Source organism: Vulpes lagopus, chromosome 21 (genome assembly GCF_018345385.1).
Source record: "Vulpes lagopus strain Blue_001 chromosome 21, ASM1834538v1, whole genome shotgun sequence".
Lineage (NCBI taxonomy): Eukaryota > Metazoa > Chordata > Mammalia > Carnivora > Canidae > Vulpes > Vulpes lagopus.
In genome coordinates, this window is record NC_054844.1 from 7,990,483 (window position 1) to 8,013,111 (window position 22,629).

General features: G+C 43.2%; 1 protein-coding gene across 1 annotated transcript in view; it reads right to left on the reverse strand.

Annotated features, from left to right (window-relative positions):
* Positions 1-21,190, reverse strand: part of LPCAT3 (lysophosphatidylcholine acyltransferase 3) — a 40,127-nt gene extending 18,937 nt beyond the window's left edge. Inside the window, exon 1 of the mRNA XM_041735993.1 lies at positions 20,948-21,190. Within this exon, the coding sequence (XP_041591927.1) occupies positions 20,948-21,098 (151 nt within the window). The 5' untranslated portion in view covers positions 21,099-21,190. The remainder of the gene's footprint in view (positions 1-20,947) is intronic.
* Between the last annotated feature and the right edge of the window lie 1,439 nt (positions 21,191-22,629).

Sequence of the window (22,629 nt, forward strand, 5' to 3'; positions counted from 1 at the left end):
CAAGGAAGAGGTCGAGGAGGAGGAGGAAGAGGATGAGGAGGAAGAGGAGGAGGAAGAGGATGAGGAAGAGGAGGAGGAAGAGGAAGAGGAGGAGGAGGAGGAAGAGGAGAGTAACTTAAAGACAGAGGTAGGAGAGAACCTGGAAGAGTCACTTCAAGGGGGGCTAATTACAGGAGGGGTAATACAGAGTAACAGGACAGGAAGGCTGGGAAAACCCAGTAAGAGTCTGAAAGTGACACAACAGGAAAAGATCAATAGGATTGACTGAAACTGGATGTGGGGGATGATGCAAAAGGATACATTGAAGATGAGTGAGCCACTATGGTGGTCTTTAAGATTTTCACTGGAATAGGCCCTAAAATATGAACAACTCTATATTCCCTGTCATAGTTTTAAGTTGCCATCTATCATTTGTAAGCTTCAACGAGAGCAAAGGATGTGTTTTTTTAAATGTCCATTGAAGATGTCCTTTAAGTATACATGGAAAATGTCTGCTGATGGCAGGCTAATCGGCTTGATCAGACTTCCTTTCTGTCTAAAGAGGTCTAAGCTCATCTTTTTAAGTTCCAGTGAACATGTTAATACGTCCCCTCAGAATGACCATCTTATTTCTGAATTCTAGTTTTTAGACAGATAGATACAGTTGCCTTGAGTCTGTCACCTGGATAAAACAAGGGGCGCTCAGCTTATATAACACTGTATGTTCATTATACTTAAATTTTTTTTTTTAATAAGGGGCTGCTCCTCTTTGCATTACTTTCGTGGCATCCTGTGAAATTTTTATACCGTGGGGCAACACACTACGCCTTTTCCCCCTTGTCTAAGGGCTAAAGGGTGACTTAATTTTATTTTTGATTTTTAAAAAAAGATTCTATTTATTTATTCATGAGAGACACAGAAAGAGAGGTAGAGGGAGAAGCAGGCCCCCTGCAGGGAGCCCAATGTGGGACTTGATCCCAAGACCCCAGAATCATGACTTGAGCTAAAGGCAGACGCTCAACCACTGAGCCACCCAGGTGTCCCTAAAGAATGATTTTAAGGTAATTGGGAAAGGAGATCTTTTGGAGCAGACAGTCTCAAGCATATCCGCTTTAAACAAGAGTACACCTGGAAGCTGAAAATCAGGAAATAAATTTGTTATCCATGCTCATGTATCCCCTGGAGAAAGTGTCTGTGTACCCCTAGAATACGTGTACCCCAACATGAAGACCCCTGGCCTTGAGGTCTCCCTTGTCAGAGGTTAGAAAGAAGGGGGTGCCACTCACAGGGACACAAAGACTAGAGGGGAGTTGCTGGCTCTGGCAGTGCTGCTGCTAGGGAGAGCTGAAGCCAGGAAAAAAGATAAGTTCTCCAGGGGACAGGCCACAAAAGAAGGGCAGCCCCAGGGCTGAGTCTTGGAAAATGCCTGTAATTTAAGGGAGTGTGAGTAAAAGAAACTGAGATAAAGCAGGAAAATAAGGGGACATCTGGGTGGCTCAGTGGTTGAGCATCTGCCTTTGGCTCAGGTCATGATCCCAGGGTCCCGGGATAGAATCCCACACTGGGTTCCCCGCAGTAAGCCTGACTCTTCCTCTGCCTATGTCTCTCCCTGACTCTGTATCTCTCATGAATAAATAAATAATATCTTAAAAAAACAGGAAAATAAGGAGGTAAATCAGGAGAGTGTACATGTGAGAAAGGAAGCAGAGTATTTCAGTAGGAAAGGAATTTAATTACATCAGACCTTACAGAGCCCAAGGAGGGTGAGGAAGAGGGCAAGGTCACTGAATTCCTAGTGACGTCACTAGGACCTGCAATGGCAGCAGCACGGGGGGGACGGAGAGACCAGGAGACGGAGGCCAGGTAAGAAGGCAGTGAACAGATAAAGAGGAAATGCAGGCGGGATATGAAGACTCCCTGGGTGAGAAGTTTGGCAGGAAAGGACAGTTGGCCAGAGAGCTTGGCCACTGAGTGAAGGTGAACAATTTCTCACACAGAGACGTCCTGTCCACATATGTTTTATGGGAGAAGAAAGTAGTAGAGCAGAAAGGAGACTGTGTATGCCATAGGAGGAAGGATTTACCTTAGAAAGGAGGAAAACCCCTGACTCTTCCCCTGAGACTGGAGGGCAAGGCGAGGAGACTGGCACAGAAACATGGAAGGCAGAGGACAAAGCTCCTGGAAAGAATCTTCATCTCCTCAGTGAAAGGGTTGATGGGAGTCATTCTTGGGGAGAACAGAGTGAAGGAGAAGCATAGTGTGACAGGGGTGGGGACTTGTGGGGAAACAGCCTATCCCCAGGGCATCCATCAATGAGATGATCCTCCTTCTCTGACATTACTGAAAATAGCAGTGGGCAATTCCTCAGCTATGAAATGTTTTTCTTTTCTTTTCTTTTTTTTTTTTTTATTTAAAGGTTTTATTTATTTATTCATGAGAGCCACAGAGAGAGGCAGAGGCATAGGCAGAGGAAGAAGCAGGTTCCCTGTAGGGAGCCTGATGTGGGACTCGATCCCAGGACCCTGGGATCATGACCTGAGCCCAAGGCAGATTCTCAACCACTGAGCCACCCAGGCGCCCCTATGAAATGTTTTTCTTTCTTCAGAAGTTGGCAATTCTATGGGAATGTGGCAGAGAGCTCTGACTTTTGATTTAAAGCATTGCTGCCAGTTTACATCTATCATTGTCTGAACACGAGCTGCTCCAGTAGGGGAGCCTGATGGAGGCTGCAAGACAAACCCGTGGCACATCTGCATTATGAGAAGTTTTGCACAAAGGATTCCAAGCAACATAACTGGTAAGTAACTTCATTGTATTAAAACAAATAAAGCATACACATCAGAATGCACAGTTGCCCTGTATTTTAAAGACACAATGTGAGACTTCAATGACATTTCTGTCTGTGCACAGACACTGTATGGTAAGGACCCCAAGCCTGAGAGCACACATTTATTTAGTTTTCCACCACGGTCTGCAGGGAACTCTCTGTGAGAAAACTGTGAAGCTCGGCTTGAAATCCATGCTTTTATATCCTTTTTTCCAGATCCAGAGGAAGGTGTCCCTCTCTCTGCTTTAAACATCTCCTCCTCCCTCCCAGGGTCCCAATCCTCAGAATCTTATCCATCCTAGTCTTCCCCGGGAACTTCCTTTTGGGTCTTTCTTGCTAGCTTTCTTATTCTTTCCTTCTCAACAATAACAATTTATTATTGTCACTAACGCCAGTTAATACCAACGAACCTTTACTGAATTCTTACTCATGCACAGTCACGCACTGAGTTCTGTACTTGACACACATTAACTCCCTTAATCCCCATAACTATTTAAAGTAAGGAATAATATTATTGTTTTCATTGTCTGAATAAGCAAACACATCAAAGCTATTAGCTCCTTGGTCTGTGCTGATCAGTGAGTAATTGATGCAGGTAGATGCTAAGCTCCGGGTCTCACTTCTAGCTCTAGCTTGTGATCTCCTTTACCTTCAAACAGCACAGGCTCTCCCTTCTAGGTCTCCTCACCCAACCTGTCCCTTTGCTGCTGCTTCTAGCTACTGTTCAATTTCACTTACTCCCTGTCGTCAATCTCATAAAATCATGGCCTAACTTATCCTCTATTTCTTGCCTACCCCCGTTTCTTTATCACCCTGTTTACTGACAAGATTATGGCAACTCTTTGGAATGTCTACTTAGAGATGGCTGAAAAAAATCTCAGTTTTTTCCTTATCTTACCTCGATGTTGTAATTTTTCTAGACCACAGAAGGTTACCATAGATAACGGGTATTTTGCTTTGGGCAATATTGAAAGGATCTATTAAATTTCATTTAAATTTTCCCAAGGACCACAGACCAGAATATAAAATAGGACTACTTTGGAACCTGGCTTACTTGTAGTTTATTTTTTATTTTTTATTTTTGCAGTTAATTTTTATCTATTATTTTCACGTTAATTTTATCGTTAATTACTTCAACTATGAAGATCTGCCATTCAATTCTTTTTCCGCCAAAGTGGAAATTCCTTGTGCTAAACAACCAGGCAGAGAAAAGAAGACATAGAAATAGGAAGGACATTGCTTGCCACTGCCTATTCAAGCGATCAGGAACTGATTAGGCACTTATGTAGAGGTACTGATCACTCTGTCAGCTGGAAGCACACTTACAAATTAGGGACATTTTAGGTGAGGAGGAAGCTCTCATCTTTGGAATTTCTTCAGAACTGGTCCTTTGTTTCTCTTTACCAGATTAAGTTTGTTGATAGTAAGGGCAAGGTGCCAACACACCTTCCATCCTCTGATAATCCTGTATAGCTCAGGCTGAGTCATAGATATAGATTTCCAGGATCTGAAGAAATCTCAGAAATCACTGACTCCCAAGCCTTCACTAGATAAGAAATGAAGTCAGGGTGCTCAGTCAGTTGAGCATCGTTTTTGGCTCAGGTCATGATCTCTGGGTCCTGGGATCGAGCCCCACATCAGGCTCTCTGCTCAGCAGGAAGTCGGCTTCTTCCTCTCTCTGTGATCTCTCTCACTCTTGCTCTCAAATAAATAAAATCTTTAAACAAGATACATAAGAAATGAAGGCCTAAAAGGGATAGGGGGCATGCTCAAGGTTAACAGAGCACAGCTCAAATTAGAATCCACATCACTTGATTTCCATTCTGATCTTCTTGCCACATGCCTTGGCACTTGTCAATGACCTACAAGGGAATCACTAGTAACTAGCTGTGTGCTTTTAAAGCTACAGCTGTATTATTCTCTGATTTCTCAGCAACAATCTATATTCAAGCATCTGTTTGCAGATGCATGCACACTCACAATTGTTCATCTTCCTATCTAAAAACAATTAAAAACTACATTTCCTCCCCAAAGATTTATTTATTTGAGAGAGAGAGAGAGAGAGAGTGAGCAAGGGAGGAGCAGAGGGAGAGGGAGACAAGCAGACTTCCCGTTGGGTGGGAAGCCAGATGGGTGGGATGCGGGGCTTGATCCCAGGACCCGGAGACCGTGACCTGTGCCGAAATCAAGACTGGATTCTCAACTGACTGAGCCATCCAGGTGCCCCCCAAACTACATTTTAATATTAAATCTAGGTGCTCTCCTGTACTCTCTTCATTAATCTAATTCTTGGGGACTCCCTGTCCCTATCCTCATGCAGTGCAGTAAGAATATAGCAGTTCCTTTCTGAAAGTTTCCTCCCCCTGAGTGTCTCAAACATTTTGTCAACTCTGATCCAGGATTCAAGAAAACTGGGACAAGTGATCAAAATGTCCTGGGGATAGAATAATAGAGGGGATATTTCAAAGGTAAACTAGTGGAATGGCTGTTACTTGTGAGAAAGAAAGAAAAAGAGTTTGCTAAGAAGGTTAAGAAATACTAGTTTTTTAGTCACTTGACCCAACCAAATCACCTTGAACCCAAGCTGCCCCAAAGCCCTACCAAAAGTAATTCTTTAATGGTTCCATTTACGCCAAGTGCTCTTAGTAATAAGCAAGGCCATCTCAAGCTTAGTGCTACTCGCTCATGGACACATGTTGGCTAACTGGTAAAACCTGCTATGGGGCCACCTGGGTGCCTCAGTGGTTGAGTGTCTGCCTTAGGCTCAGGTTGTGATCCCGGGGTCCTGGGATCAAGTCCCGTATTGAGTCTGTATCGAGTCCCCGCAGGGAGCCTGCTTCTCCCTCTGCCTATGTCTCTGCCTCTCTCTCTGTGTCTCTCATGAATAAAATCTTAAAAAAAAAAACGTAAAACCTGCTATGAAAGCTGAAAAATTATAATACAACACAAGACTGACTTGGATGTTACCAATGCTGCCTTTTGTCATGCCACAAGGAGTTAGACACGCACAGGTTCTCACTAGCTTCTTAGTCTGGGAGTTAGCTATCCATCATGGCAAGCCCTACCGAGCGTTTCAAGTCTGATTGGATGGCAGAAGAGACATCAAGTGCATTAGCCACACATCTGAGCATCTGGTTATGGTATTTTTCTGTACTACTAGTTTGTTTGAATGGTCACATAGTTTGTTACTTTAGATAGCAGTTTTTCCCTAAAACTTATTCTACAAAAATTTAAACTGAAAGAATGTTAATGCTAAAAGAGACTGTTGACTGGCATTTCTCCATTTTAGTTAAACAGGGAAAACAGCTGTTCAAGACTGACTTTGAGGCACTTTAAGACACCAAAATGCCTTAACTAGCAAAGATGAAATGACACCCCTGTTGCCTGTATTCAGTGCATTTTATCACATTTTAAAATTCTTTGTAAATTAATAAACCACATGGTGGCAACTTCCAGCCAGATTATCTGATCAACTAGAATATCCCTGGACTCAGGGGTTAAGAGTTATCTAGTTGAGAAATTCAGCTCTGCAGCTTAGGTGAATAGATAGGCCCTTTGTATCTCAATGTCTTCATCTGTGAACTCGGCAAAGTGCCAGCCATATCTGCAGGCTGTTGTACAGATTAAAAGAGAAAATATCTGTAAAAGTATCATACATGGACACCCTTGAGGCCACTTTAAGAATATTTATGTATGGGCAAATATTTTATATAAGCATATCTATGCCTAACTTAGAGTATTCTTTTAACTGGTATGGCCTCTATCCACCTCATTATAATTTAACTAAATTAAACCTCTAGCAAGTTTCAAAAATAAAGGTCTGTGAATTGCACCTGGCACTCCCAGGAAGAGGCCCACTGGCCATGAGGCCAATAAAGCTTCAGTTTCAAGGCCTTTCCTTTGCAGAGGCCCTTTTTAAGTCCCTGGGGAGGGTAGAGCGGTGGTGGAGGTAGGAGCTAACAGGTTCACATGGTCATAAGTATTTGTGAAACTTATAAGCTATTTTTGTAGCCTTTTTCTTAAAAAAGGTCCCCAAGATTAGAAAAACTTCAGGTCTCCCAAATCTTGGATTAAAAAAAAAATCAGCCACTACAACAAAACTTGGCACAGGTCAGAAAATACTCTACTCCCAGAATCCTGTGTTTTGGGCTTCATCTGAGGTCTTCCAAATGACAGGCATATTCCCCACATAAGTTCTGGTGGGGGTTTGGGGTGGGGTAGGGCATTTGGCATAAGTGGGATCCTGGCTCCATGGCTGCACAGGCCTGAGGAGGCATGAGGCCGAGAAGGCTGTGACAGGATTGTGACTGGTAGGAAGAGCCAGCTGGGATGTGGGATGCAAGGGTGGTATGTGGGAAGCAAATCTGGAAAAGAAGTTTGAGATACATTGTCACCTCTCAGTGAGTATGTGGAGTAAGGGAGTGTCCTGCTCCCTACAACCCCTCTTCCTTGTTCATTAACAGTCTGATTTGCAGTGGTTAAAATGGGAGGGGGCCATGAGATGGGGGGTGGGGGTGAAGTATCCAGTATTTCGTTTGCTAAAGCTGTGTATTTCAGACAGCAGAGGCATCTGTTCAAGTCCAGGAGAGGACAGGATTATAGAAATCATTCAGCATAGATGTTTATCACCTGGGAAAACAGGCCCTTTACAGGCACAGTGAGTAGCAGTGGGCTGGCTGGGCTCCCACAGACCACCCCCCCTTCCCTGCTCTCTGACAGGTCGCCCCTCCTCTTGCCTCTTCTTTTCCTTTCTTTCCTTTCTGTTACTGTTTTTTCCTCTTCCTTCCCTTGTATAGACCTGAAATGTATTATCCCTCGTTGTTTGTTTATTTAAGATTTTATTTATTTATTCATGAGAGACACAGAGAGGCAGAGACATAGGCAGAGGGAGAAGCAGGCTCCCTGCAGGGAGCCAGATGTAGGACTCAATGCCAAGACCCAGGATCACACCATGAGCCAAAGGCAGATGCTCAGCCAGTGAGCCACCCAGATGTCCCAATCCCTCGTTTTTTAAAAAATGATTTTGAGACACAGAGAGAGAGTGAGAGAGAACTTGAGTGAGCAGGGAGAAGGAGCAGAGGGAGAAACAGCCTCCCTGCTGAGTAGGGAGCCCAATGACCCTGGGATCATGACCCAAGCCAAAATCAACAGTCAGATGCTTAACCGAGTCAGCCAGTTGCTCCTAATCCCCTATTTTTAATGCTTTCTGGATTTTACATGTTATGGGTTTACTCTCAAAAATATCTAACTAGCACGAAGTAACCTGGGTTTTTCCTCTCTTTTAATTTATGGCACTGGTTTTCAGTGGAGAAATGGCCCGTTGGCTCCTGTTGTGACTTGATCTGGCCTAGGGTTGCCCAAGGGTTGTCCCATTGCACCTGTCAAGTGGCTAATTAGCTGCTCTTTCTCCAACACTCCCAAATACTTGTCATGAGAATTTCTCTCTTGTGTTTGGAGTTGCCAAATCTAATCTTTGTAAATACAAACAAGGTAGGTGAAACTTTTTTCTCAGCAGGCATTTCAGCAAATGAAACAATAAGCTCTTTCTTACAGCCAAGACTCTTAACAAGAAGAAAGATAATAGCATTACACCCTGTAATTGTCCTCATGAATCTAAATAGGTGTAATTGTTGGGTTCTCTCTCTACCTGAGATCATACACAGTCCCTCTTTGGTTTTTTTTTTTTTTAAGTGTAGAATTCAGGGAATTTTAGTGTATTCACAGTGTTGTGCAACCATGACCAGTGTCTAATGCCAGAACATTTACATTAGCTGGGACAAGAAACCCCACACCTTTAGCAGTCACTTCCAATTCAATCTTCCTCTCATCCCCTGGCAATCACCAATCTACATCTGTCTATTCTGGGCATTTTATATAAATGGAATCATACCAAATGTGGCTATTTCTTAGCATAATATTAACATAACGAAAGCATTACTGTAATATTTTCAAGGCTCATCCATGCTGTAGAAGGTAGCAGCACTTCATCCCTTTGGCTATAGAATATTCCACTGTATAACATTTTGTTTATTCATTCATCTGTTGGTGGACAAAGGGGTGTTTTCACTTTTTGGCCATTATAATAATGCTATGAACATTTGTGTACAAGTTTTTGTGTGAACACATGCTTTCAGTTCTCTTGAGTATATAACTAGGGGTGGAATTACTATGTCATTACTGTAACTGTTTAACTTTGAGAAACTGCTAAACGGTTTTCCATGGTGGCTGCACTGTTTTACGTTCCCATCAGCAATCCATGTTCTAACACTTCCTGATTCCATGTTTTAAAAAATATTTATTTATTTATTTATTCATGATAGACACAGGCAGAGGGAGAAGCAGCCTCCATGCCGGGAGCCTGATGCGGGACTCGTCCCGGGACTCCAGGATCACGTCCTGGGCCAAAGGCTGAGCCACCCAGGGATCCCCCCCTGATTCCATTTTTAAAATTATTATAGCCATACCAGCGAGTGTGAAGTAGTATGTCACTGTGATTTTAATTTGCATTTTCTTAATGACTAATGAGTTGAGCATTTTTCTCTATGCTTATTGGCCATTTGTATGTCTTGCTTAGACAAACATCTATTCATACCCTTTTGCCCATTTTTAAATTGAGTTATTTGCCTTTTATTATTGAGTTTAAGAGTTCTTTTTTATTTTATTTTATTTTATTTATTTATGATAGGCACACAGTGAGAGAGAGAGAGGCAGAGACACAGGCAGAGGGAGAAGCAGGCTCCATGCACCGGGAGCCCGACGTGGGATTCGATCCCGGGTCTCCAGGATCGCGCCCTGGGCCAAAGGCAGGCGCTAAACCGCTGCGCCACCCAGGGATCCCAAGAGTTCTTGATATAGTCTGGATATTAGATCCTTATCAGATATGTGGTTTACAAATATCTTTTTTTAAATAATTAAAAAAATTATTTATTCATGAGAGAGAGAGAGAGAGAGAGAGGCAGAGACACAGGCAGAGGGAGAAGCAGGCTACATGCAGGAAGCCCGACGTGGGACTCTATCCCAGGTCTCCAGGATCACGCTCTGGGCTGAAGGTGGCGCTAAACTGCTGAGCCACCCGGGCTGCCCGGTTTACAAATACTTTTATATTCTGTGGGTTATCTTTTCATTTTCTTGATAGTATCCTTTGATGTACAAAAGTTGGAAATTATCTACTTCTTTATCAGCATCTCAATGTTACTTGAAGATTTGGGAAGAATTTAAAAAACACTTAAAAATTATATATTTTATTTTTTTAAAGTAGGTTCCACATCCAGCATGGGGCCCAATGCGGGCTTGAACTTATGACCCTGAGATCAAGACCTGAGCTGAGATCAAGAGTCAAATGCTTTACCAAAGGAGCCAACTAGGCACCCCTAGAAAATTATATTTATTAAATACTTTATAAAACAAGAGGGTAAGACTTGAAAAATTGGGAGCTTTTGATGATATCATGACCTGGGTCCCCATAATTATGTTAGGTTCTTAGTGTATATAATATAAATGCATGCCGTCTAGTTCCTAGTTTTGCTTTTGTTTACTACTCTGTCATTTGTCATTTTTTCATTTTTTCAAAAAAGATTGTACTTACTTGAGAGAAAAAGCATGAGCAGGGGAGAGGGGCTGAGGGAGAAGGACTAGCAAACTCCCTGCTTACTAGGGAGCCTGATGTGGGGCTTGATCTAAGGACCCTGGAACTATGACCTGAGCTGAAGGCAGACTGAGACACCACGCACCTCTCCTTTTTCATTAAAAACATTATCATTATTTTAAAATAATCTCTACATCCAACATGGGGCTTCAACTCACAAGACCGAGATCAAGAGTTGGATACTTTATTGACTGAGCCAGCCAGGCACCCCTGTTTATTACTCTTTTGGAAGAACCAATGAAGAATTAAAAAGTGGAGCCAGATTATCCTTTGGCTAGAGGATGAGGATTTCTAGAAGCACTATGGTTCAATGTTTTTTGTCAGGGCCCCAGTATATTTGTACTCGAACTATAATCAATCTTTCCCCCTTTTGTTGGAGGTATATGCCTTAGGAGACTTACAGGCACCACTCCAGTTGGCCTCTGTTTGCTGGCTTACAAAGAGAAGTTTCATATTTATGAACAGTGATCCAGAGTGGTGTCCAAGTCCATCTGAGTTTAGAATTGCTATCACAGCAGAAATTGGAAACTTTAGGAGCCAGAAGGCATTTACCACGTCTCTGTGGATGCCACTTCTCATTACAGCATACACAAATATACAGTGATCAGAACTTTAACCTAATGGGAGCTCATATCCTCCTCAGATCTGCACATGATATATGCACATGAATCCTTTTCTTTTATAGTGAACTGCCTGCAAAATTACTATCTCACCATTTTATAATTTTATGTAGCAGAATGACCATGTAGGCTTTTCTTATGAAAATGCCATAGCAACATGAATACTTGGTACTGAAAAGCATCTTTAATTGACAAAAGCTTTTTATTTTTAATTTAAACTTAGCCTATGCTTACAGTGGGACATTTAAATAGTCAATTTGATGACTTCATGTTGACTATTTGCCCAACCAAAACCTGGGTCTGATAATTTCTGGCTTGATCTTCTACTGGCTTTCTGACAAAATGTCCCTACAGTTAGAAGGCAATGATATTTCTACCCGAAGCCTCTAGTACTAACAATTCTGGTACATATGGTTCTTAGAATACTTCATTCAAGGTGTCCAGAATTTAATGAATCTCACTTTATCTTCAAAGCCAGTGTTTGAATAGAGAGGAACTTGGATTTAAAAACGAGTCCATTTTAAGCCCAAAGGCAATTCTTATCCAGAAATTACTTATCCTTATTTTTAGTGTCTGACTTGCCACCCCCCCTTCTCATTTTGAAAACTGGGAGGAATAAAGATGCATACAACATCTTTTGGGCTGCAGGAATTAGGGACAGGCTTTGAGGGTCTCTACAGGAACTACTGCTGCTTTATCCCAAGAACTCCAGATGGGCCCTAAATCTCCGGGCCCTTACTTCAGCAATTGCTGAAAAATATCCACACACACACACAGCCCTACCTTAAAAACTCTATGCTTGAGGAGGCCAGTTTACTTAGAACAGCTTTCCCTGGCAGCTGCAACTAGGGCGCTTCATTTTTGTTAAAGCTACAAGTTACAGTTTATTAACTATATTCTGAAGTGGGAGATAATAGATGAGGAGAAGGTTGGACGGCTTGAGGTGACCGACACAAGCCAGGAGGGGAAAGATGAAACTAGGAGTCCAACCACCTGATGTGAATAAAACAACCCTACATATTTAACCTTTTCATCAAAAGTGTGAAACAGACGGTGGAGGTAAGAGTGTGAGTTAGACAGTAGAGATGACAGTGATATCACTGTAATAATATTAACAGTAAGATTCAGTAAGAATAATAGTATTTGAAGAACAGCAAGTGATATAAGATGACATTTCTTTTTTTTATAGTTATTCATTCATTCATTCATTCATTCATGAGAGACACAGAGAGAGGCAGAGATACAGGCAGAGGGAGAAGCAGGCTCTCCGTGGGGAGAGCGGAGACTCGATTCCAGGACCCAGGGATAACCTGAGACGCTCAACCACTGAGCCACCCAGGCACCCAGAGAATGGCATTTCTAACAAGTTCTTAGGATGCAAGCCAGGAGATGCTAGGAGGTCCTGGGGCTTCTGGACCCAAGACCAAACTCAGAAAAGGAGGAGATGAGTACTTATTGAGGGAAGGAAGGGAACAATTACTTAACAATGACTTTGGGTCATGCTTGGTCAAATGTTTACACGTCGTAACCTCATTCAGTCCTCACAGGTGCCTAATGATCTTTCCAGTTTGCTCCCCTAACTTTTCCAGAGCAGAGGAGGAGGGATGCATCCTCACCAAGGCTATGCCTGAGCCATTCTCTACAAGGAAGGCATTTCTTTGACGACTTATGCTATTTTTCAAAATTCATGTATATTTCTCACCATTGCCAAATATTGGTGCTTGTTACGAATTAAATCCAATTTAAGTAATTATCAGATAAACTCCTTAACTCTTAACCTCCATCTGTTAGCAAAATTGCCCTTTGGGAACATGAGGAAATGGACGGCTGAAGTTTAATAATTAGACTACAGTGGCACAACTAGTACCTACTTAATCCAAACACAATCTGTGCCTACGCCAGCAGGTGTCTGAAGACAATGCACATCCTATGACCTACTCCATTCTTTCACCCCCGCCTACCTGAAAGGTTGTCAGGTTTCTCTCTATCACTCATTTATGGATTCTCTATTGTTCTAATCAAACAGGACCACTTGCTGTTCTTCAGGTTCTTCTCCCTTTTCCTGATCTCCACATATAGGTTCATTATTCTTTGCAGCTGGAAAGCTTCCTCTCTCATCTTTACCTTACTAGGATCTTCCATAATCTTTAAGGTCCAGCTGAAATGCCATTTCCATTTTGAAGACCAATCCCATTTTTGAAAGGCTGCTGCATTGAACACCTCCAGTGAGTTCTGATGGCTGCCCAGACAGAGTTAATGTCAGTGGGTATATATTTATTTTTGCTAGTGTGTGCCTACAGTCTCATGGGCCCAAATTTATATATGCCTCTGCAAATAAATGATTCCATTTGACATTAAAGTTATACTGGCATTCAAAACATGAAGTTTTGTGCAACGTAAGATATTGGAGTGCAGATAAAAAAGGGATAAAAAAATAAATTTAAAGAAATCGCCAGGGGCAGCTGGGTGGCTCAGTCGATTAAGCAACAGACCCTTGATTTTAGCACAGGTCTTGAACTCAGGGTTGTGAAACTGAGCCCTGCATCAGACTCCACACTAGATGTGGAGCCTGCTTGGGATTCTCTCTCTCTCCCTCTGCTCCATTCCCTACCCTCTCTAAAAAGAAAGAAAGAAAGAAAGAAAGAAAGAAAGAAAGAAAGAAAGAAAGAAAGAAAGAAAGAAAGAAAGAAAGAAAGAGAAGAGAAAGAAAGGAAAGGAAAGAAAGAAAAATCTTCAAACAGAAAGATTTAGACTACAATAAAATCTGTGGCTAAGAATTAGAATAAAGTCTCAAAACGTAGAATATATCTAGGCTTCTAGAATTGGAAGGAGGCTTTAAAGTTATCTAAGACAACCCCCTTATTTTCTAGTAGTAGAATTTCTGGACCCTGCTTCCTATTATGGTCAGAAGTCCCATTTGTTTAGCTAATGCTGTTTAATTTCCATCTAGCTTGGCTTTGGTCTCTTTATATTGCAATTTCAGTGCTACCTGAAGAGAGCTTTTTGCACTGAATAACAGATTTAGTTCTGAAGGGCCAGACCTGACTTTAGTCCAAAGGGAACTGAGTGCAGGATCTACTTTGATTTTAAAGGTTGTTAACCTTAGTGATGCTAACATGAACCTCTGAGGAATGAATCCTTACCCTCCTGAGTACAATTTCTTTCTTCCTTTTTTAAAGATTTATGTATTTATTTGAGAGAGAGAAAGAGGAAGGGCAGAAGGAGAGAGAGAATTCTGAAGCAGACTCCCTGATGAACAGGGAGCCCAACATGGGGCTCAATCTCACAACCCTGAGACGAAATCAAGAGTCAGCCACTTAACTGACTGAGCCCCTCAGGTACCCCCCAAATGCAATTTCTGATAAGTCTAATAGCCAAGCCGCAGTCATGGCCAACACCAGAGGAGAACACACTCATGCTAAGCAGGTGGCCATCTGCTCCATTTGGCCAGCTCCAGCCTTGGATGCTGAGAAGTATTTCACATGCTGATTACATCTTGGTTTAACCACCTAAGTGAAGAGAAGAGGACACCATGGGCATTTACTGTTTCCATCCCTGCATTCTCTTCGCAATCCCAATGTGCTCAACAGCAGGGACATTAGAGTTGGGTAGAAATGGGTATGACCTCAGACAAGCTACTTAACCTTTGAAGGCCCCCATTTCCTACCTGCACAAGGGTGATGATAACAGCAATTTAATGATCTTATGGGTGACTTAGCAGGTGTAGGTGGGGTATTGTTGAGCACTTCAGACAATGTCTGATATGTGCCAAATCCTTCATAAATGTCAACAGTTGTTATTATTGATCAGAGGTGGCAATGTTAACATACTCCATCAACAAGAATTGGGTGCTCTTCTCTCCGTATAAGCTTTACCATGGCATTTCATGCCCTCCCTGATTCAATTATGATACCAGTACTGACTCCTAAAACCGTATCTGTAGTCTAACTTCTCTCCTGAGCTCGTTTGGGTTTCTCAACTCTTAAGACACCTGGAGATGCCTTGGGAACCTAGAACAAATCCAAAACGAGATCATTACCTGGCATCAAACAGTATTTGATGATCCTCCTAATGTCTCTGCATTTGTGAGATATCATTATCTTTCTAGCTATTCAGGCAGAACTTTTTTTGGGTTTGTTTGTTTTTAAACTGCTTCTTTATCATCCATTTAATCAGTTGCCAAGTCATTCATTCACATGCTCACTTTGTCAACAAATAGTTCCTGGGCCTTTCCCATAAAGCAGGCACAGTGTTCAACTCTGGGAATACTATGGTGGACAAAACTAACACGTTTTCGGCTCTCATCCTCTCATCCACAAATACAGAATTACCAATTGGAATATACAAGTGGAAGGAAATTTCAGTCTGTACGAGAAAGTAAAACAGGAGACATCATATAAAATGAGAACCAGAAAAGAACTCTCAGAGGAAGTGACAATTTGAACTGAGACCCAAAAGATGAAAGGAGCCTGTCAGGTGACTAATGAATGAAGAACATTCTAGGCAGCTGCATTAGCACGTACAAAGACTCCGAGGTAGGAAAGGGCTTAATGCCTTTCTCCAAGGAACTGAAAGAAGACCACTATGTGGCTAAAAAGTTGTGAACTTGCTTGAGATGAGGCTGGAAGAGCAGGCAGGGGCTTACTGACTGTTCAGAAGCCTTTGAAGAGTTCTGAGCAAGAGAGGCACAGGATTGGACCATTTTGCTTTGGGAGGGGCGAGAACAGAATTAGAGACCAGTTGGGAGGCTATTCGTGTGGTTCTGGTAACAGATGGTCAGCGGTTGTGGTGATGGAGAAAAGGGGACGTATCTGAAACACAATTTAGAAATTTGGAGGTGGTACTGACAGGACTTGGGGACTGCGATATGGGGTGAGAGTGAAAGGGAGGAGGCAAGGCTGATCCTTAGATTTCTGGCATGAGCAGCTATGTAGATGCAAGTGTATGCAGAAGCTACCTTTCAAAAGATTCTGTGTTCTGAAAATATCTCACACAAGATCCATATTTTCCCCTCTTGGTGTAACCACTTTGCCTCCAAATCAATATAACCATCTGGATCATTGTTCTTTCTCATTGGTTTCCCTACTTCTTGTCTGTGTCTACTTCATATCACCCCATGCTGTGTTATCTTCCTAATACAGCTCTGGTCAAATTATTGCCCTTTCAAATACCTACCTATCACCTACTTAATTAAGTACGAACCCTTTGCCTAGGCTTTCCAGGCTCTATGACCTACCTTTCCAGTATTCCTTTTTTGGGAGTGTGCAGTGGGAGAGGGAGGGAGACTCCCAAGCCAGGCTCCATGCCAGAGCAGAACCTGACATGGTGTTCCATCCCAGGACCCTGAGATCATGAACTGAACCAAAATCAAGAGTTGGATGCTCAACTGAGTAAGCCAACCAGGCACCCCTCCAGCCTTATTTCCAGCACTTCTCTATTTAAGTCCTGTTTTAGTCCAAGTAGACTACTTCCTGTTCTTGGCCATGTCATCACACATTCCTACCTCAATGTCTCTGCTCACGCTATTCCTTTAGTCTTACCGTCTAAGTCTGCTGGAACCTTATTCAGCTTTCAAAGTTCATTAAAGGTCCAATCTTTCAGTATCATAAAGTTTTGTAATTCTCTTATGGCACTTAGATTTCTGCTTTGTATTGTGGTTATTAGAGTACTTATCTCATCCCTCTAACCCTATGGAATACTTTTGAGTGCCTGGCTTGATTACTCATACTGCACCAGTGTACTTGTCCTTGCAGGGTCAAGCAAAGGGTTTAACTCACAGTAGGTACATTTTATTGAATTTATTGGGAACAATCCATGTTATTGACAAGGGATCAGAAAGCAAACTGAGGACAAAGCACAAGCTGACACCCCTCAAACTCCTCCCTCCCTGCCACTCCTGGGTGGGATATGTATGACATTCCTCCAGGAAACTTCCAACTACCTTAAAAAAATTATTTATTTGACAGAGAGAGACAGCAAGCACAAGGAGAGGGAGCTGCAGAAGGAGAGGGAGAAGTAGATTCCTCACTGAGCAGGAAGCTCAATCCCAAGACCCCAGGATTATGACCTGAGCTGAAGGCAGATGCTCAACCACTCAACCGACTGAGCCACCTAGGCACCCCTATTTTGAACTATCTTAAGGCCAATGCTTTGGTAGAGGGAAAAAGTAAACCTTAGCTTGATAATAGTAAGGCCTCCAGTATCCTGAGGTTCTTCTTTAGCATTTCCAAGTCCTTTTGGACACCTCCGTTTTTCCTTACCTCCTTGGGACTCCCAAGTATATAATCAGCCAGTGCAGCTCTTTCTGCCCACGGGTCCCATCCCTGTGCTTTCATAAAATCACCTTTTGGCACCAAAGATGTCTCAAGAATTCCTTCTTGGCTGTGGGCTCTGGACCTTTGCAACATTCCAAAACTACAGAATTAAGTATCCTAAGTGATACTTAAGTGATGAGACCCCAGGTGTTCAAGGGGAATTATTTTCCAGTTGTATTTGCCAGCAAATTTCACCACAGCAAAATTCACCTTCCACCAAATTCCCTGTGATCTTAAAAAAGACAAACATACACATATACCTTTAATGGAGTTTTCTGGCTGTACAAAATAATCCAATGCAACAATCCTCATAAGCTTATCCTTTCCTTGAAGTGCTGGATATTAAAAATTACAGCCTCTAACTCAAGATTTTTCAAACTACTTGTAACCCATTAATAAGTCATGAAATCAACTTAGTGGGTCATTAAGTAATAAGAAAAAACAAAATAGAAACTAGCTAAACACACAGCTTATGTAAGGATGAGTAATGTTCTCTTGAAGCTTTTGTTTCAGATACATATATATACATGTCTGTGTACTGGGTCATAGTTAAAGCATATTTCTTGCCATGGGTCCCAGTCAAAAAGGTTTGAAAACTACTGCTTTAATGATCTACAGCCGACCCCAAGATCTGTACACAGAACTCAAGTAGGAAAGGTAAGATGTTAAGAAATAGCAATGAGACTATCTGATTAAAAATTATTCATACTTTAGGGGTGCTTGCTTGGCCCAGTTGGTTAAGCATCTGACTCGATTTCAGCTCAGATCAGGATCTCAGGGTTGTGAGATCAAGCCCTGCTCTGCGCTGAGCATGAAGTCTGCTTAAAACTCTCTCTCTCTCCCTCTTCTTCTGCCCCTTCCCCACTCTTTCCCCAATTGCTATCTTTCTAAAAAAAGAAAAAAGAAAAAAGAAAAAAAAAAGAAAAGAAAAAGAGAAAAAAAATCTCTTTTTTATTTTTATTTTTATTTTTTTTTAATTTATTTATGATAGTCACAGAGAGAGAGAGAGAGGCAGAGACACAGACAGAGGGAGAAGCAGGCTCCATGCACCGGGAGCCCGACGTGGGACTCGATCCCGGGTCTCCAGGATCGCGCCCTGGGCCAAAGGCAGGCGCCAAACCGCTGCGCCACCCAGGGATCCCTTTTTTTTTTTTTTTTTTAAATCTCTTTTTTAAAACAGGGTATTCATACTTTAAAACATGAATGTCTGATATACCTAGTTCTTTCCTTGGGGTATCTGCATTAAAGTGTCTTTAACCCATATTTATTGTAAATTAGTGGAAAGTGGGTCATAAATCATTATGGAGTACAGGCCTTCTTGGTAGAGCTAACAAGGATTTTCTCCAGTATCCCAGTTCCCCAAGACAGTGGGGTTCCTGAACCAGGAACTCCATCCAGTGCTGAAAGGCTACTGGTCTCTAGGTTACAATACACAGAAATGGTAGTACCTTTGTAAGGAAAGCATTTACAACCAGAATGCACTCTTTCCTTCATGCACATGTCAAGCTTATCAATTTATGTTGACATGTACATATTTAATCCATACCTAGAAAACACAACCCTGTATATCTACGCGTAAGAGCTATGCCTCATCTGAGGCAACGTGAAGCCCCAAGCCCATCTAAACATGAGAAATACTGAGTTAACTGAAGGCAACAGCACGTGGGAGTTAGGAAGGAGGGATCTGGAAAATGGTAGACTGTCAAAGGGACTTGGGAGTGCAGTAGGTGTATTGCACAAAGTGTTTATCACTTGATGACGGATCATAATGGGAGAAGGAGAGTAGAGGGGAAAGATAAGGAGAAACAATTCCCCAGTATCCCCCATGATAGTACGGAGCAGTAGCTCACCAGGAGTACACAGGCAGTATTTGATGATGTCAGCACAAAAAGGACACATTCCAAGTCCTAATTTCAGCCCTAGCTCCATTTAACAGGTTGCCCCTAATAATTTGTTGCTACTTGTGTTATGTTTTCAATTTATAGTTGAGAAATCAACAGTGAGCTTCCAAACTAATGAATGTAAACACTCTTAATTGCCAATTACAACCCCAACAAATAACTGGGTGAGAAACAAGGCTCAAGGAGAAGTTCAAAGCTGCTGTGGTGCGAAGAAGATTAGGGGTGTTGATAAATCTGGGTTAGATCTGAGAGAGATTGAGGTGACTTTCGCCTCGAAAATTTTACAATTCTACAAGGGAGGGAAAAGGTGACTAGTTGGAAGAAAGGAAGATCAGCTTGGTTTTATATGTAAAAGGCAAGTAACAATTCTATTAGCTGCTAATGTTATTTAAATATAAAATAATGCCTCACATTATCTAGACCTACTTTAACACCCTTCAGTGATATTATATGCCAATGTCTCTACTGACTACTGGGTACATTCCAAACTTCCTTCTGGCATTCAAGGCGTTCCACATCTGCCCAACTTTTATCTCTAACTTTTAACGACTCTGATCTCTAATCTGCTTTTGTTCTAGTCCTATTTGCTTTCCCCACCCCTACTCTCCTAGCTAAAGTCCCATAACCTTCATAAAACCTTCCAACTATTCAAATATTTATGCATCAGATCTTGACCTTTGAATTCCTACAGGACTTTGCAAGCTATCCTGTTAGGTAGGCATTACTGTCCTCCTTTCATAGATAAGCAAATCAAGGCGCAGAGAGGTTAAGTGACTTGCTCAGAGTCTCACAGTTTGCAAGCAGCAGCAGGGGTGGGTCTTCCCTTGCTTGCCTTCCAAGTCTACACTTCTTTTTCTTTTCCTCATTGGGCCATGCTGCTTCCCTATATTAAAAAAACCATGGAGGAAGGATGCAGTAAAAAAAAAAAAAGCCTATAAAGCAGTTATAATACAGCTTGTTGTGATACAAAGTCAGACACAGCACATCCTTTGAACCATATGGGTAATAAACGCTTGGAGTAGCATAGTTTTTAAGGGAGCTGTCAATCCAGTTTCCCAAGCGCAGCGTTAAAATGATATCCCAGGGTAAATGACAGGTGAGAGGTTAAGGGAGGGGGGAAGCAATATGGTATCAGAGGAAATATTAGAAACAGGACAGAAAAGAGAAGAAAGTGTAATATAAGCTGGCAATGCAGAAAATGACTCCGAATATGGAAGTATAGGATACGGGGTAGGGACCCACAGGGTAATACCTAAGTTAGGGAGCCTATGCCTACCGACAAGAAGCGCGCATGTGTGAGAGTTGATATTAATAACAGACAGCAGTACACATGGACAGAGTAGAACTCAAGAGAGAGAGACAAATAAGGACAGGTCGCGGGGACACGGGGTAGATCACGGCAGGATGAGACGGTGGTGGCGCCAAGTAAGGGGCCAGAAGGGTACAGCGGGGGTCGAGGAGGAAGGTAAAGAGGTTCAGAGGGCGCCCCCAGACTCGAGGAAAGACTTGTCTTCCTCTCGATAGCTGGTTGGCGTGATTTAGGATTCACACCCGCGCCCCCACCAAGCCTCCCTCCGTGGCTCCAGAAAGTGAGGGAGGGGGTCACGTCCCCATTCCCCGGGGCTCTGCGAGGGGGCGGAGCGAGGCAGGAGGGTCCTTACCCATAAAGATGGAGATGATGAGCCGCAGCGCCTGTTCCGACGCGCCCAGGGACGTCGCCAACTTGTTAAGGCTCAGCTCGTCGAGCCCCCACCGCAGCACCCTCGCCAGCTCTGCCACCGTTCCCACGTCCCCCTCAGCTGCGGACGCCATCTTAGCTCCGGGCGTCCCCCAGGGACCCCAGCTCCGCGCGCCCCGAATGTGGGCACAAGGCTGTAGCTTCACCCCCAATTCCGGCCCGGAGCCCGCCCACGGCGTGCGCATTGGCTGCGGGCCCGCCCAGCGGCTCCGGGCTCCTCCGGCTATTGGTCGGTCCGAGCAGGGGGGCGGGGCCTAACGCAGCAAGGTAGGCAGAGGGCGGGTCTGAACGTTTGTAAAGCAAAGGTGACTCCCGCCGAGAATGAACGCGGGGCAGGCCGGGGGCGGGGCTTGGAATCGGGAACTGGAGTTGCGATTGGAAAAGTCTAAACCCGGCGGCGAGGTGATTGTACAACTCGGTTCTAACTGCTTGGGGGAGGAGTCGGTGAGGGCGAGTGTCCGGCCGGCTCGTGCGCTGCCTCCCTATTGGCTGAGGCGGGAGCAGGCGAGAGTCGGGGCGGGGGGGGGGGCCGTCACCCGACCGCGAGGTTACTCTCGGTCGCCGGCGCGCCGGGGTTACTGGGGCATGTAACGGAGAGGGCGGGAATTCCTGGAGCGGCTTCGCGAGCGCCTCCTAACGGCACCTCCGGGCCGTTCTCAAACCGTTAGGTGCGCCGCCTTCACCCCGCAAGGGTCTAGGGGGAGCCCAGCACCCCAGAACACTGCTCCTTTTATTTCATGCATCCCCTTTCACGTAATTTCTTATATTAAACCCTTACCCTCTTCCGAGAGGCGGGGAAACTGAGGTATGCCGATTTAGTCCTTTTTAGTTTCATTTAAAATAATCTGTCACTAAGTAATACGGGCTCATGGTCAAGGTTCAAACAGTTTTTATTTAAACTCTTAAAATAAGAGTTCTTTCTTGCCACCTTGCTTCCCCATTCTTCCTAACGTAACCACTGTTTGGATTGCGCTAACAAAAATGTGTTGAGCGCGTTTTGCTAAGTGTGCCTGGGACTGTGCTGTCCTCTGGGGAATATAATGATGAGCCCAAAGCTATGGAGTGGGGGATGATGCACAGTCATAATAGTGTTAACGCATGTGTAGTTGAAAGCAAAAGTACGTGCTCTGAAGGAAAGGAGCAAGGTTCTACGAGAGTACGTAACAAAAGAACACTAAGAGTTTCTTGTAATAACTGGAATTTGTGGAACGTTCTTGTGCAATTATGGCATATACTTCTGTAGCACCTTGCGCATCATAAAGCACTTATATCCATATTATCGCATTTAATTTGGCTGTGAAACAGGATTTTTTTTTTTTAATTTTGATGTCCTCTTATAGGCAGAAGCTTGGAGAAATTAAGGAACTTACTAAGTTCCTTTGCCAGTAAGTGGTAGAGACTGAATTTAAAGTTAAGTCTGTTAAATTTGGGACGCCTGAGTGGCTCAGCGGTTTAGCCTCAGCCTTCAGCTCAGGGCATGATCCCGGGGTCCTGGGATCAAGTCCTGCATTGGGCTCCCTGTAGGGAGCCTGCTTCTGCCTCTGCTTATGTCTCTGCCTTTCTCTCTGTGTCATGAATAAATAAATGAATAAATAAACGAAATCT